At 42.5% G+C, this 17125-nt stretch overlaps 1 protein-coding gene across 1 annotated transcript; it reads right to left on the bottom strand.

The window, feature by feature from the left end:
• Positions 1-523: 523 nt before the first annotated feature.
• Positions 524-15658, bottom strand: LOC129339473 (vomeronasal type-2 receptor 26-like). The gene is made up of 7 exons (XM_054994054.1): positions 15577-15658; positions 14080-14251; positions 11806-12097; positions 9097-9945; positions 5358-5585; positions 2862-2988; positions 524-1425 (listed from the first exon to the last, which is right to left on the bottom strand). Exons 1-7 carry the CDS (start codon positions 15656-15658, stop codon positions 524-526), a joined length of 2652 nt encoding a protein of 883 aa, XP_054850029.1.
• Positions 15659-17125: the final 1467 nt, after the last annotated feature.

Genomic DNA, 17125 nt, shown 5'->3' with positions numbered 1-17125 from the left:
CAAAGTGCAGAAACTTGAGAAAAATGGCACCAAATGCAATGTTTTTCAGTGACCTCACTTTAAAAAAATCATGATATAATGGCACTTTGGAAAGTCTGAAGTTATGACATATCTTCAGAAAAAAATGAGAAACTTTTTCTTGAATTAAATTAAAATTTTCAGTTCTTTCTCCTTATTAACTGTTACCTGTTGTTCAGCTCAGGTTGAAACAAAATGATGTAGAGGCAGCTCAGCAGGATACTATGTTTAAAAGTGTCAAAGGCTACTAAGGGATTCAGCAGGACTAGCAGGGTAACATTTCCCCTGCCTAGATCTTGCTGGAGGTCCACAACCAAGACAACCAAAACAATATTTTCTGTTAAAATCAATCTGTGGAAAGAAAAATGACATCAAAGGCAATTTTATTCAGTGGACCCAACTTTTTAAAAAATTCCATGATGTAATAGCACTTTGGAGAGGGTAGAGTTGTGACATATTCTCAGGAAAAAAATTAGAAGCTTATTCTTGAATTACATTAAAATTTTCAGATCTTTCTCCTTATCAACTGTTCCTTGTTGTTCAGCTCAGGTCGAAACAATATGATGTAACATTTAGGAGAAAAGATGCAACCAAGAAGCCCAGCACTAGAGGCCAAAATAGAAAAAATCTCCACAGCTACCATATATTTCCCCTTGGTACTCAGGTAAGTTGGAACAAAGGATAACCACACACTGCAAAACACCAACATGCTGAAAGTGATAAACTTGGCTTCATTAAAACTGTCTGGTAACTTCCTGGCAAGGAAAGCCACCATGAAACTGATAATGGCCAGGAAGCCCATATAGCCCAGGACACAGTAAAACATGGTAGGTAATCCCTCATTACACTCCAAGATAATTTCTTCAGTCAATGAATGCATGTCAACATCTGGGAATGGAGGAGAGACTCCCAACCATACCGCACAAATGCCCACTTGGATAAGGGAGCAGGAAAGAACAATGCAGCTGGCTAAGGGTTTCCCCACCCATTTCCTCATCCTGGATCCAGGCTTGGTGGTCGTAAAAGCCAGAACCACAGTGAGAGTCTTTGCCAGCACACACGATACAGCCACTGAGAATATGAGGCCAAAAGTCATTTGCTGGGCGAGGCATGTCACCATCCCAGGCTGCCCGATGAATAGCAAGGCACAAAGGAAGCAGAGCAGGATGGAGATGAGGAGAGCGTAGGTGAGCTTGCGGTTGTTGGCTTTGACAATCGGAGTGCTGTGGTTCTTCATAAAGCTTCCTAATACCAAAAGAGTGAGCCAGGAAAACAAAAGCACCAAAATGGCCAAAGTGATCCCCAAGGAGTCTTCATAAGACAAGAAGCTTCTGTGCTTTAGAAGGCATGAGTTCTTGACCTGGTTTGGATATTGATCTTCTGGGCATTTAATGCAGTCATCCATGTCTGGAAATGAAAACATGTATTCTGAATGTCCCCAAACATTTCAATATGTTCTTCTCCCATTGAATTACGGTACATAAAGAAGACTGCCACTGTGATGTTGTGTATGAAAGTCAGGTTAACACCATGGAAACCAATCTAAAATTGCATGCTACATGAAGGAAACAACAATAATAGCCATTGTAGAAAATTTGTTGAAATTTCAGAGCCCTTTTGCATACTATCATAATCCTACAATGACTGTGTGAGGTACTGGATTTCTGTTTTCATAGCAGTATCTACTTTTAACTTCTTATACTTCATTAGACCTAATTGAACAGTTCCTGCATGCTGCTCCCCTCACTCGAACTTGAAATGCTAGACTCTGACATCAGCTAACATCTAGGGAATTTTCTAAATAACCAATACTTAACATTGAATGAGTTTATATTAATTAATGATCAGTGACTTAGACAAAGGAAACTTCATAGTACTTACTGGCAGGGATGTTACTCTACAACTTCATTGTATTTATGGGCAGGTGCGTGCACCTGCACACATGCATGCATGCACACACGCACACATTGATTAACAACAGGTTGAAACACTTTTCTGAGTTTTTGAATTTATCTCCCCACAACAAGGCAGTTCTGATGGTTTATGTGGTATTATTTTAATGGAAATTGCTTCCCAGTTAGCATGTATCAGGTGTCGGCTGCAATATGAAACAGAGCATACCCACTAAAAGAGTAGCAGCTTTGGGATTTCCTTTAAAATAATGGGATAGGTTGGAGCTGCCAGAGAAATCCAGGGAAGCAGCAGAGGAATCTGTTTTGGAAGGTTGTCCTGGGCAGCCCTACCCTTCTAGGGCAGCACCACCTGGCCCAGCCCTATCCCTTGGCAGACCTCTTTTTTCCCCTTACACTCCATTTCATTGTAGTTGCCTTGCCACTGTCCCCCTCCACCTGTGGTCAGAAGCCTACCTGGACGTTTCTCAGTGAAATTAATGGCCAATTCCCCTTTCTTCTTGCACATACCTTGGCGTGGTCTGCTTCATGTCTGGTGTACAAATTAGGGATGAAGAAATGTGCCCTTTTTGTTTCTTTTCATTCTCTTACAATGACTCTTTTCATTTTAACCAATTTATGCCATTTTTATGTGATATGCTATTTTAAAACCATTTATACATAAGAGATATGAGAACAGTCATTAATTTGGATGTCAACATTATGTTTTTTTGTTAGTATAGTTGAAGAAAACAATGCAGGTTTGACCTGAATGGGGAGACAAGGTGTCATACCCTGGAACCTTGAGTAAAAAACAACCGCAATAGTGTTTCCAGAGTTTATTAGACTGTCAGGTTTGTTTCTCAAGAACATAATGAAGCCTTATATTTGACCACTGCCATCCTAAGCAGAGTTACTGCCTTCTAAACCAAGTGGCACTATGAAATCTCTTACCGTTTTGGTTTGAAATCTTTCCTTCTGGACATGGGATACAATCATAACAACAAAATGGCTTCCCTTCCTGCCTTCTCTTGCTGTAACCAGGTTGGCAGCTCTCAGTACACATAGAAAAAGGCATTGTCTGGTCAATATAGGGGGAAAGAATAGACAATTTCTATAGACATGTGGTTTTTTTCATTTCTTTTACTACCTTAAACAATAACACATTTTTATTGTAGTTCAATATTTCATAGTTAGCTTCTTCAGATACATATGTGGACCACTGGCAACAAATAATGATATTGTCTAGATGATAGTGCTGGGCCAATTTTGTGGAAAAAAACCCACTCATGACTTATATTTAGTGCACTTTCACTACTTGAAGGCAAATTCAGTGCTGTTTAGGGTAGTCAAATATCACCCTCCCCCCACAAATTTTTGTCTCAGTGGTAGAAGTCTTTGTGCATCACAACTTACAGAGCTCGTTGCAAACACCCAATAGCTAGGTTACCTTTGTTGTTCATATTGCCCCTCTCCATTTTTGCTTCTTGAATAATTAAAAACGGTTTTGTGGAATTTTATCAGATCATCTTCCTGTGAAAAGAGGGAAGGGCTGGATATAGCACCCTATGCATTTATACTAGGAGGGTGAAATCAGATACTGGCAGATTCTAAATGTCGTCTGACTTTCCTGGTATTCAATTCAACAGGCAATATCTGTTTCAATGTAAAGCTTCCAGAACTGGATTGGGAGGATTATTCTCAGTGCTTGCATATTTCCAGCAAAACAAATGACAGGAGATTGGTCTTCCAGGCAATCCATAAGAGGAATTAGCAGAGCTTCCCTCAGCCAAGAACACTATTCTGTGCAGTAATTTCTGTCCAACCGTTTGTTATATTCTTCTTGCTGTTAAAGTTTGCTATTTACTTGAGAGGCCCCTGATGAGACCCTACATTGAATATGCAGATCTTGGCCTGGACCTTGGTCTCCTACCCTTTACCTTCATCTGGACTACAGAAAAGTTTGATTTATTTTGATTAGCAGTAAAATCTAGCCTCTCCCCTTGCCCAGGGATAAGGGTGGCTAAACCCTTATGGGGGTTGGACTCTATGGTCTGTATGGCCCCTTCCAACTCTATGATTCTATGATTCTATGATTCTAAACGCACATTCTTTGGGAGGGGTATAGATTGGACCCCTTTGTCCAATTCTCTGGGGGAGTATTTAATACAGAGGGAGGTCTAAGTTTGTTTAAAGTTTGGTGCCATTTGGTGAATTTATTTAAGGCTGCTCTGGAAAACCCACCATTTCCTCCCATTGGGAATAATAGAGATAAAGATGGCTAGGGGCACCTCTTTCAGTGGGCCGTACAATCTGACCCTTTTATCCAATTCACTTCAAACTTGGGAGAGGGGTATTTTATAGAGAAAGATCTTGATTGACTGAAATTTTGATGCCATTTGGTGAAAAAAAAATCTGGTCCTGAAACCTGTCATTTTTTCCCCATTTCGCCCCATAGGAAATACCCCCAATCCAACATAACTTTCCAAGACAATAAATATACTCTTGACATTTAATGAAACAATAGTCCTGCTTAGAGGTCTGCAAAAAGAAACAAAAAAGCCAGAAATACACACGGAGATAGCTATTGTGTTCCATTAATGATGAACCAAATCTGGGAAATCAACTTATCACAACAAGCCAGAAATACACATGGAAAACAATGCTGAGTTGCATCAGAGTGGCTTCCAGAATCGTGAACCAAATATGGGAAATCAAGTTATTATAACCCCTTCCCACCAAAAAGTTTCTGTATTTCATGTTGTTTCTTACCGTGCAACAACAGCAACAGGCAGGGACTGGGTCGGCAGTATCTTGTTTTCCATATCGGCATTGTAACCAATTGGATCCCCAGAAGACAGAGCCCTTACATTATGTTATGCCACCTAATTAAATCCTTTGACAGGAAAGGAGAATGTGCACAATGTGCATGAGTGATTTTTTTTCAGCGCTATCTAGCAATGGCATTGACTCCCTGCAAATCACGTCCTCACACGGAAGAAGCACCAACACCTCCCCACCTATCAGCTTTGAAAATGTTAGTTCAACTTTGTTGCAGGGAAGGGGGAATGTGCATCTGAAACATTAGGAAGTGATTAATTTAATTAATTTAATTTATTAGATTTATTGCCCCCCTCCCCGCAAGTGGGCTCAGGGTGGGTTACAACATTGTACAGAGATACAATACATTAAATCAACAATACACAGTAAAAGGTAACATACAGAATTTCATAGTTCCAGTACAAAAGTTAAAACTAGAAACTAACATGCAGCATGAAATGGTTCACCATAACATATTCCATACACCAGTATCGTGGAGATAGGACAGGCATATTGCCGGAATGTAAAATTTAAAGAGGTTAAGCTCCATCCAATAAAATTCACTATGGATACCAGGAATAATTCATTCATAGCTGAAACACTGCCAGGTTATCTTCCCTCAAATCCTACCTCATTAAAACTTCTGTGCCATGTGATGGATTCATCATGAATGGTGAGCATGTTATCTTGGGAAGCACAGGGATCCAGTCTTCCCACTTTCACTCTGAGGAAGGACTGGTTGGGGAAAATGAACCAGTTTACAAGATCAAATCCCTCTATCAGTTCTCCGTTCTGGTCAAAGGAAATCTTGTCCCCAGCACTGTTGTTAAAAGAGACAGTTCTTAGAAAGTGGTGCAGCTGAATTGAAAAAGAAAACAAAAACATTTATAAGATGCAAAGAAATCATAGAGGAAAGTTCCTTTGTCTGAATAACACTATTGACTATCCTAATGATATTTGAATGCACTGGAAACTGATTTCCATTGTCTCACACAGAGGTTTTCCCCAGTCCTTCTGTTTGAGTGCATTCAAATGGTGATTGCAGCCAGTGAACATGGGACATTCCGTCAGCAAAGGATGTAGTCTACTGATGAACTAAAGTATATGCCATTGTCCTGGATATTACATAATGGATATGCAATGATATATCAGTGAACGATGTAGTACATGTTCTGTTAGACATGCAGGGGAAGAGGGTGAAGAACATCTTGGCTACTTGAAACATTTTATTGAGCAAATGTTTTCCCATTCCTGTTATAAAGCTTGGGTGAAATAAATAAATGACCATAATATATAATGACCATTCAATATTCCTGTATATCTTCTGAACCGATTGCTGTTTTATCCCTAGCAAGGAACAAATCGCATAGTGTAGTCCTAAGAGAGTATGCTCAGAATCCTACAGAAGTCTACTCAATGGATAGTAAACTGTTGTTAGGATTGTGTAGTGGATCACACAGTGTATCATCTCCTCTCCGATGAGTGTATGTTACTTCTTTCAGGGTGCTTCCCTGTAGAACTGACTACTGAGATGACGCAGGATTAGCAAAGATTGTTTCCTCAGCTCTTTTCCTTTTCTTTGTTTTATTGGTTTTATTTATTCTCGGTTTTAGTCTTTGTTTAATCTTAGTTGAGCTGTCTGATTGAATTGGTGAATTTTAATAACACTAGATTTTTATCTTACTGGTTGGGACACGGTAAAGAGTGCTTTTGGGAAGTTTGTGAGCACATTTCCGGCATATCACTTACAGTATTTGCATCAACTCCTGTTTGACTCAAACTTAAAATGAGCTCAAAAAATCATTGTTGGTTTGGTTTGAATACTCAGGACTAGACATGGGCACAAACCAGGAAAAAAAAGAACCATGTGACTTGTGGTTCGTCGCATTCCACGAACCAGAAACCATGAACATTCACAAACTTTTCCCAGGTCATGAATTGGTTCTTGGTTCATGGTTCGTGGAATTTCAAACGCCCAGTACTGGCTGCTGAAGCCAGCGCCAGGTGTTTGAAACAGACAGCCCCCTTCTCCTGCTGCTCATGGCGGCAGGAAAACAGGGCTGTCACTATCACCCCCCCCCCCCCAAGCTGGCTTCAGCCCATCGGCTGAAGGCAGTGCAGAGTGTGCGAAGCTGACAGGCCCGTCAGCAGGAGAACGGGGCTATCAGCTTCACTCACCCTGTGCCGGCTTCAGCTCATTGGCTGAACCCAGCAAGGGGTCTGTGAAATTGACAGCCCAGTTCTCCTCCCACCCAGGTGGCAGGAGAAGGAGGCTGTCAGATTCACTCACCCCCATGGGCTTCAGCCAGCGTAGGGTGTTTTCAGCCAGCTGGAAAGGGGGAGAGTTTGAAGGGAAGAAGGTTCCCTGTGCCGCTTCCTCCAGCCGGCTGGAAAGGGCCTTTCCATGCTTAACCCCCTGCAACTGAGATGGAGTTTAAAGGGACATCCACAAACCCTGCCAAGCAACAGATCTGCTCGATGGGGTTTGAGCTTCCCCGCTTTGGCTTATTTCACATGATGGGAGGGGAGGATTCCCTCCTCCCCCTCCCATTGGGTGAAATAAGTGAAGGGAACCCGATTTTTTTTTTGCACACCTTTAGAGCAATTAGTTTTACACAAGCCACATTGGGTTCAGCCGATGGGCTGAAACTGGTGCAGGGTGAGTTAAGCTGTCAGCCCCTATTCTTCTGCTGCCCAGGGTGGAAGGAGAATGGGGGCTCAGTTTGACAGCCCCTGCACCAGCTTCAGTGGGGGCTGTCAGCTTCACTCACCCTGCACCGGCTTTAGCCCATCAGTTGAACCCAATGCATGTTGTGTAAAACTGACAGCCCCATTCTTCTGCTGCCTGAGCAGCAGGATAATGGGGCTGTCAGCTTCACTCACCCCACACCAGCTTCAGCCCATTGACTGAACCCAGCATGGGGTCTGTGAAATTGACAGCCCTGTTCTCCTGCCACTTGGGCAGCAGGAGAAAGGGGCTGTCAGCTTCATTCACCCCACACTGGTTTCAGCCCATCGGCTAAACTCAGTGTGGAGCCTGTGAAACTGACCATCCCCTTCTCCTGCCACCCAGGGCTGAACCCAGCGTGGGGCCTGTGAAACTGACCATCCCCTTCTCCTGCCACCCGGGGCAGAACTCAGTGCAGGGTCTGTGAAACTGACAGTCCTGTTCTCCTGCCACTCAGGTGTCAGGAGAACAGGACTGTCAGCTTCACTCACTCCGCACTGGTTTTGGCCCATTGGCTGAACCCAGCGCAAGGTCTGTGAAACTGACCATCCCCTTCTCCTGCTGCTCAGGCAGCAGAAGAAAGGGGCTGTCAGCTTCACTCACCCTGCACTGACTTCAACCACTGAATCCAGTGCGGGGTCTGTGAAACTGACAGCCCCGTTCTCCTGCCACCCAAGCGGCAGGAGAACAGGGCTGTCAGTTTCACACATGATCAGCAGAGACAACCTGTCTGGCTTTACAAACTGCTGACAACTCACATGAACCAGGTAAAAAAAGTTGTGGAGTTTGTGGAAAACATGGTCCCATGAACCATGTTTTCATGAACCATGAATTGGCCTGGTCTGTGCGGTTTTTTTGCTTCATATTGTGATTCATGCCCACTTCTATTCTAGACTACATAAAGACTCCAAAAAAACTAAAGACTGATTAACTGTTTGATTTTAAGAAAAATTCAAGAAATCTTGGGGTGCATCCCTGCAAGTTTATTTATCAGACAAAATCTGGTACAGCATCAGTGGAATCCGAAGTAGAGCCACTCCAGTCTAAGCCTATTGATTTCAATAAGTTAAGACTGGAGTAATTCTGCTTAGAATTTCAAATAAAGGGGCTCAGAAGACCCTTTGGGGATGATGCCCTAAAGACTGTTTTAAGAAGACTATTTAAGAAGACTATTAAGAGACAATTTTTTCTACCCTGTCTCTGTTTAGGAGAGCACAAGATTCATAGATTTCTTCCCGTAACTGGATGACAGAATTTAGTCTTCGTTACATGTTGCATAATTTGGTTCTGCTAGTGTCTAGTGGAGGGACGGCCACTGATAAATCAACCTCATTATATATTTGTATTTGTTTTGAAATGTCTACACAGATGGTACAAGCACTTTCTCCCTTCTATCAAAGCAAAGAATGCTCATTTAATGAAGAGAAAATAGCAGGACCCATTATTGAAATCTGTATCATCTCAGCATTGTATACTCAACCTGTATATAGAACCGAAGAGGGAATTAATGATGGAAAGATGAAAACTTGGCATTTGTAGAAGAAGAGAACAAAAAGTCCAGTAAGGACAATTTGCTGAAAAATGGTGAAGAAACATACACATATTGAGACTTGTTATTGCATCCCCATACATTATTGTTACCTGCCACGACTGTGGATTCTGAAGGTTTGACATCCTATCAGTCCTTGCTCTGTGTTTGTGCTGGCATGATTGCATGGCATTTAAAGCATGTGCCACAGCATAGACAGCATTGTAAATGTTATAGCTCTGGCCAATCATGTTCATTTCAAACAATAATCCTGAAAGGCTCTCCAGCTTCTCTGCTCCGGTACAGATTTTCTCCCGCTCTTCGCTAAGAAATGTATTTGGAAATACACAGTCAAATGCCTGTTCCCAGAAGTCTTGGACAAATCCGTCTTCTTTTGTCTCAAAGTGGCTCCTGGTCTGGAGGAAATCTTGGAATCCTCGCACTTCATTTGAATGAACTGTGAAGGACAGAGCACCATGGATGGCTTGTATGTCCCAAGTTTTTTGATAAATCTGTGACATCAACACCATTGAAGTCATCATAATCCACACTTTACCTTTAGGCTCCATTGTTCCCATTCCCATTTCTGGTAGATATAATAACAATCTGAAATTTAACACATGTTCCTCATAAACAATCACTACATTAGCGTTGCTTTCCATGGAAACATTAAATATTGACACAAACAAAGTGATGAAGTCAAGAAGATTACTGAAATATAGGGTCTTGAATCTTTCTAAGAAGGCGAAGCAGATGCCCCGGGTAGGAAAAACTTCAAGTATTGCCTGCACAAATCGTTCTCCAATGTCACCACCAGCTGTAAGGACCCCAACCCAAGTCCAACTGAAATGCAGAAGTAGCTGGAGTATTCCTATATACTCATAAGCTTCACTTGGGACCATTTTGTAGAAGGAAATGGTATCTGCTTTTTCATTCAGCCATGGAGTGGAGCCATAACTGAACTATGGAAAGATAAAATTGATGGATAAGTGGAGAGGAAGGAGAGAGAATCCCACCCTACAGTCACATACAGGGCAGCCATGTTTAAGAGTGTCCAAAACCACCCTCTTGCATTGTTAAATTATTTGTATTTTTTTAGGGTTGCATTGGAATCACAAAGTCCCCAGAATGATGTATTCCCAGAAATGTTATTCATGTTTGATCTTTCATTCAGAGGCCAATTACATGGCAAGAATGGTAAATCAGCCAAGAAGAAGAGGAAGAGGAAGAGGAAGAGGAAGAGGAAGAGGAAGAGGAAGAGGAAGAGGAAGAGGAAGAGGAAGAGGAAGAGGAAGAGGAAGAGGAAGAGGAAGAGGAAGAAGAGAAGTGTCTTCTGATAATTAATGGGTCAAATGGCACAAACTGTAAGGTGCTGTGCCTGATCCAGAAGAGGTTTTTGTCCTGTTTCTCTTGAATATATGCTTTTAAAAAGCATGCTTATTTTTTTCACTATATCAGTGGTTGTGGGTTTTCTTTAGATAAAGAGATGCTCATCATTTTTAACTAGCAAAAGTTAAAAGGAAAGGGAGGCTCCAGCCATGTTTAGCTATCCAAAAGAAAGGACAGGGAGGCATCTCAGTCGCAGCAACTATAAGGAAAAAGAACATTCAGTACCAAAGCGTAATTCTTCTAGGCTCTCTGAAAATTTGTAACAGAACCTTCTGCTTGCAGATACAATCCATTGTATATACATAATGCCATTACAGTACCTAAAGAATATAAATGGGCCATGGTATTTTGCTGTATTATATATATCCCAGATTCATCTGGAAGAAATAATGCCACACATAAAATCAGTTGAGCAGGGCATATAATCTGCTTTTGCTCCTGCACGTATTATGTATTTATTTATTTAATTTTACCTCATTTATACCCAGCTTTTCCTCCTCAATGGGGATCCAAAACAGCTTATATAATTTTCATCTCCTACATTTTATCTGACAACAGCCCTGTGAGCTACCTTAAGCTGAAAGTATGTGACTGGCCCAAAGTCACTAAGCAAGCTCCCATGACAGAACAGAGGATCAAACCTGGGTCTTCTAGATCACAGTTTGTTACTTCATCCACTACACCACACTGGCATTAGTGAGTTTTCTGAATTCAACATACTGGTTGTACTACAAACTGGGTGGATTAGAATAAGCATTGGGAGGATGTGTCCACTCAGTAAAACAAAACCATACTTATTTGGCTTTTGAAATCAGACAGGAACATAAGATAAGCCAAGCTGTAAGACAAGAGAGAAGTCATGGAGCTTCCCCAACTGCCCATTCAACAAGCATTCAGAACAAGGAAAGCACTTTTCTGTACGGGGATCCCCACCCCCGCACTATGTGCTAGATCAACTGAACAGGAGAAGGGTACAGAAAGTCCCTTTCCTTCCCTTTCTGCACCCAGTCCAGGGAAGTCCTAAGAAAGGGGTCAGTTTCATGAGGCTTCTTTAGCATAAAAGAGAATCTTATATACATATATGCCATCAAGTCGCAAATGAATTATGGTGACCCATCAGGTGGGTTTCTAGGCAAGAGATGAGCACAGGTGGTTTGCCATTGCATGCCTCTGTAGAGCAACCCAAGTCTTCCCTGGTGGTCTCCTATCTAAGTTGTGACCATACTTAGCTTCTGAGATCTGAGAAAATCCTAGTCAGGTTGAACTAAAAACAAGAGATTTTTAAAAATAAAATCTTCTTGTAAGATAACTTCTCCGCTGGTATGCTTTGTCAAGGAAAAAATGTATGCCCCACCTCAGTCTCAGACTGTCTATATCATAATGTTAAACCTGGAAAGGCAAAAAAAAAAAAGGCTGATCATCTGTTCTACAACCTGTGGAACTTTGTAGATGCCCAGCACTTCTGCTATGTCGAGGGAAGTTCTCGTGTAAAGGGCTCCAATTACTGATATCAGGTTATTCTGGATACCACACTTGTAGTTGGGGATGAATCTGTTGTGTGTGGAAAGAAGTTGTAGTGTGGCATAATAGGTATGCTGAGCATTAAAATAGCTGTCATAGATGTTGAAGCCCAAAGTGATGTTGGGTAAGATCTGGTGGTTTTCATTGATCTCCTCCACAGCAAATACCAAGGCCAAAAGGAGCTGATAGTTTTTAGTCAGTACACTGCAATGAGAGTTATACATCACATCAGAGTTTTACTCAGTAAAATCATTGTCACATCAATTGTGCTCCATCAGAGGCTTTTGTTTCACAAGAAAATGCCTACTACACAGAAAAATCATCTATATTTAGAATAGGTCTTATAGGTCTGCTAGCTGACTGTTAGTAAGCACATATATGAGGATTATAGGATCTCTGAAGAGGACATAGTGTGTTCAAGAGTTCTTTTGGGAAATTCTAACAAGTTTGCAAGTAAAAGTCAATGGTAGCTTCAAAGCTACACTGTGCATGCTGTTTTCCTCTCCCGATCTGCAAAATGATTAAATTGGACATTCATCCAATAACAATATAAACTAGTATAGTTTGACCAGAATCCATCACAATATAGAAAACACATCCAGTTGTACACTTCCTTGACGTAAAGCAGAATTTGGAAGCAAGATTGAGTTCTTTGGGAAAATGTAAAATTGTATGATGGAGAATGTTCAAAACTGTGTATTTTCTTTTCTCTGTGTATTTCTAATTATGTAGAGAAAACTTAAAAGGCAACTGAAAATCCTTTAAAAACTGTGATTACTTTTGCTGACTGAATTCTCCCAACATTAATTTCAAAGAGATGAAAAGTGCCTCAAAAGAGTTTTCCAGAGCCAAAAGAGTATTATATAACCAAATAAGTAGCTGTGTAATTGTTTAGAAAAGCCACAACTGACTACTCAAACAAAAATCTGTGGGTGAAATGACAAGGAAATTTATTTAGGAGAGAAAATGATAGCATACTACAAATAAAAGTCAAGAGCTTGAGAGAAAATAGCAGTATCTTTTTAAAAATCTTCAGCTGAATTAATTATATCCCCCCCCCAAATAAAGCATAGTAAGAGATCAAAAGATAATGTACCATAATGTACATATTACCATAATGTAATATGGTAGTTAAGAACTATGCCTGGAAACTTTAATGGATCAATTGGTTGACTGATTCAGTCCACAATTAAGTAAAACAATGCTTTTCCTTAGGTTTGCTTGTGAGAGTCACTGTACTATATTAATTATCATCTCCGTTTAGGAGCCAGGTTCAAATCTTTGTGCAGCTAGGAAGTTTGGTGGACAACCTTGGGCTAGTCACTCTGTCTCAACCTAACCGACTTCATGAGGTTCCTATGAAAGGAGAGAAAGGTGTTGCACACTGATTGCTTGCTGGAGTCATGGTGGCTTAAAGAGATAAAGTTGACAGATGTGTTTCAGTTCTGCTGTGTTAGTATATCAATCACATGCTCTCAGCCTTAGTTGTTGTTGTGAACTTGTGAGGATGAAATAGATGATAGGAGAACAATATAAATCACTTTGGGTGCCCATTGGGGATTATAAATCTAATTCTGCCTACAGCTCCCCAACAAAAAACGACTGCTTTTGTTGTTCCTTTCTCAGGTATTGCTGCAATACTTTAAGCAGGAGGTAGAACTGCTAATTTAGTTTTCAAACTACTATTAAATATTGTAAGCACGAAGAGTTATAAAGATGACAAACAGATCGAGCCAGGGCAGAGCCTCTAGTGTTAAATATTTCCTTTTCTTTTGGAAAATGTGCTAATATTTTATTAATCAAATCTTTTTTTTTATTTCACACATTCTTCATTATTTCTAGTGAGGCTTGCATCACTTCCAACAATGTTGCATCACTTCCATAATTCTCCAATTAACAACTTTTTAATCTGTTAGTAGAAATCCAGATCCTTATGTAGCTGAAGAGACCCAACAACCAAAATGAGAGACTTAAAATGAGGGACTTTACTTGCCCCCATCCCAACTATACGCAGCAATGCAATGCCCTGTCAGTTCATTCCAGAAATATTATTTTGAGAAAAATGCTTTGTTAATGTTTTGGTTTTAGGGCACAAAAGGATTTTTTTTACTTAATATGCTATTTTATGTTGTCAAATGCAATCTATTTGACCGATATAAGTTACCATAAGAAAAATAATGCCTTACATGTTCTCATCAATCTGTAATTGACTAGGGTGCTGATGGAAGTTATTCTGAGCAAAAGGCACTGAAAATTGGGAAGTAATACCTCCAATAACGAAGTCACCAGACTGAAAATACCTATGAGGAATAGGGACAGGATCACCACTGGTACATTTCTTTCTGTCTGTGTTGAAGGCTATATAAGGCATCAGGAGCAAAAGCAGTAAAGTCACATTCTTAAGCACACAGCTTCCTTCAAAACACAGGCTGACCAGTTTCCACATTATATGTTGTCTCCAGCACAATACCAGCCTGCCTGCCTGATCATTCACTCTATGAAGATGCTGTTTTGGATTCTGCTTTATAAATCCTAACCAATAAAGCATCAGACTGATGGGAAATTGCCTGTCTGTCCTTCCTAGCTTCAGTACAGCTTGGACAGTGGACATTATTTATACTATTCATCACAGTCTTTAGGTTTTTTTTAAAAAATGGTCTCTTTGTCTACGCAGAGACTTTAACAAGGAGGGGAGAATTAATTACCATCATTTTAATAATTATACTTGTTGAGAGGCAAGTTCTGTTCAGATTATGACTTCTTTGTGGAATTCATGAAGAAAATACGTTTGTCATCTCCGGGTTCAAGTCTTCTCTAACTTGCTAGCTTACCTAAAAGAGAAAATAAATTGGCTCCCAAGGTTTGAAACAGTGCAGTGCAGTGGTGGATCTCTTTGTCCCAGTGTGTTGCTGCATCCTAACAAGTTTCACTACTTGGGTTCTATTTTCGACCTCACATGCCAATTGGATCCATCCTAACAGGGTTTGTGGGTCATCTTGCATGAGTGCTCAGTCTAGAAGATTGGCATTCAATCTGTTTTGGAACAGTTCAGTTTTAACTCCTTCATGATAGTCCTCACATTTGGTGGCTAATTGCCTGAATTCGGCAGCATACTCTCTTATGTGTCTGGGCCCTTTTCTTACGGTTCTGAGCTTTGTGCGAGCCCTTTCTCCCTCTAGTAGGTCTTCAAATTGGGCTCTTATCACATATACAAAAGCATTTAAGTCATATAGCTCAGGTGCTCCTACGTTATGCAAAGTTACATACCATTCAGCTGCCGCCCCTTCCAATCAAGATCCTAAGTGGTTCACTCGACTGTGTTCTGAGAGAAATAAATGTCCCCAATCTTGAAAAAACTCCATAGCTTGTATTATAAAAAATCCTAAGTTCTTTGGGTTCCCATCGAATGTAGTTTCCAATTTGACCCATCCTTGGAATAATCCCACTGTGGGAGCTCCTGCTTCCTGATACCCCACTGGTTGGTAGATTGGGGCCACTCCCAAGGGGGGTGGTTGAACATGTCCCAGCCCCACAAAGAGTATTTGATGGGCTCCATTTGCTCCATAACCTCTTGGAGCTGCCTGTGGTATTCTTCTGTACTGCAGGTGAAAGGCTTGTGCTTGAATTCCAGTGGCTCCTTGAGGGGAGTATATTGGAGGACCCCCTGTTTGCAGGTGGCCTACTCCAACCACCATTGGGATAATGATAGGTGATCCTTGTGGTTGGCCGGGTCGGGGCATCCTCATCCCTGTGGTGGCAACCCATGCCCCTATGCTTGCTGTAGTAGATGGGACCCTCAATGGCTGGATTCCTCTGTCACGGTCAGGACTAGGGTTTCCACTTGGGCGGGTGCTGGGCTGAGCGGAATGCAGAGAGCAAGAGTCCGAAACACACCGAAGTCAAGAACGGGAGAGTCTGTCTGTCAGGGGGGCAAGCAGAGGAGAGTCAGAAAGACGAACGGAGGTCTGAAAGTGAAGTCGTCAGTTTCAAACGGAGACAGGCAAGAGGTGGTTGGGGATGGAGCCGAGGTCAGGACACAGGAAATCTATCCGAGCAAAGACAGGATACAAGGTGAGCTGTTGGGAGCAAGGAGTGGTGAACAAAGTTGCTCCCACGCTGGGCTCTGCCCAGAATTCCCTTATAAGGTCAGGGTGGCATAAGAGGGCCAGGTGTTTCTCGTTTGCTTTATTGCCCCACCTCGTCTTTGGTGGTCAGCTCCGCCCGTCCCTGCACTTGCAGGCACACACTCCTCCTCCGTTCCCACACCGCCTCTCTTGCTTGAGCCTTCTGCCTTGCTGCTGGCTCGCAAGGCTTGGTTCTCCGAGGCGCCGGTTCCCTTTCCTCTCTGCGCGCCCCCTCACCTCCACTATCCTGCGCTGAGGGGCCGGGTTGCTGATTGCCATCTGGTGCTTCAGGGGCTGCAGGTGAGTTTTCCCGCTGGCTCTTCCAGCCCCTCGGAGGAGGAGGAACCATTTGCAGGTAGAGAGCCCAGCTGGCGCAGGTCTCTGACACCATCCCCCCCCCAAGGCCCCCCCCAAGGCCCCCCTCCTGTGAGTGACCTGGAGGGCCTGGCTTGTCGGGGTGTGCCTGATGGAACTGCTGGAGGAGATGCGGTACATGGAGGTTGCCTGCGGGTTCCCAGGACCTGTCGTCTGTTCCATACCCCTTCCACTCCACCAGATACTGGAGCTGTCCCCAGTGCTGACGTGAATCCAGGATCAGGACCACCTCATATTCCTCTTCGCTGTCCACCAGTATTGGAGATGGCAGCGGGGACCAGCTGCAGAGCGGGTGCGGGGGCACTGCCGGGGTGAGCAGGGATTGGTGGAAGACCGGGTGGATCCAAAGTGTTGGAGGTAATTCAAGGTGGAACGCCATGGGGTTGACCTGTTCCACTATCCGGTAGGGCCCGATGAACTGATGGTCCAGTTTCCAGGAAGGACGTTGGGACCAGATATGCCTTGTGGAGAGCCATACGGTGTTGCCTACAGCCAGGACCTCCCCGTCCCAATGGTGATGGTCCGCAGCGGCCTTGTAGGCCTGCTTGGAGTGGTCCAATTGTTCCCATAGCACTTGGTGCAAGTCTTGGAGTTCCTGTACAAAGGTGTTTGCCTCCAGGGTGGTGGACTCGGGGGCGGCTTGAGGGAAATATTGGGGGTGGTGTCTATAATTGGCCAGGAAAAGAGCCTGCCGGGTCGGGGAGTGAACGGAGTTGTTGTATGCGAACTCTGC

The sequence above is a fragment of the Eublepharis macularius genome, chromosome 12 (genome assembly GCF_028583425.1).
Source record: "Eublepharis macularius isolate TG4126 chromosome 12, MPM_Emac_v1.0, whole genome shotgun sequence".
In the NCBI taxonomy this organism is placed as follows: Eukaryota; Metazoa; Chordata; class Lepidosauria; order Squamata; family Eublepharidae; genus Eublepharis; species Eublepharis macularius.
The sequence above is the reverse complement of the archived record's forward strand: the minus strand, read 5'-3'. Positions and strand labels throughout refer to the sequence as shown.

What these genes read in the sequence shown, in the direction of transcription:
- LOC129339473 (XM_054994054.1), bottom strand. Translation starts at nt 15,658, where the DNA reads ATGGGTTGCCACCACAGGGATGAGGATGCCCCGACCCGGCCAACCACA. An exon ending in GGCACAGAAGTTTTAATGAG is followed by an intron (nt 2,989 to 5,357) that starts GTAGGATTTGAG and finishes TATATTGACCAG; the next exon opens with ACAATGCCTTTTTCTATGTG. An exon ending in AAAGATTTCAAACCAAAACG is followed by an intron (nt 1,426 to 2,861) that starts GTAAGAGATTTC and finishes TTTCATTTCCAG; the next exon opens with ACATGGATGACTGCATTAAA.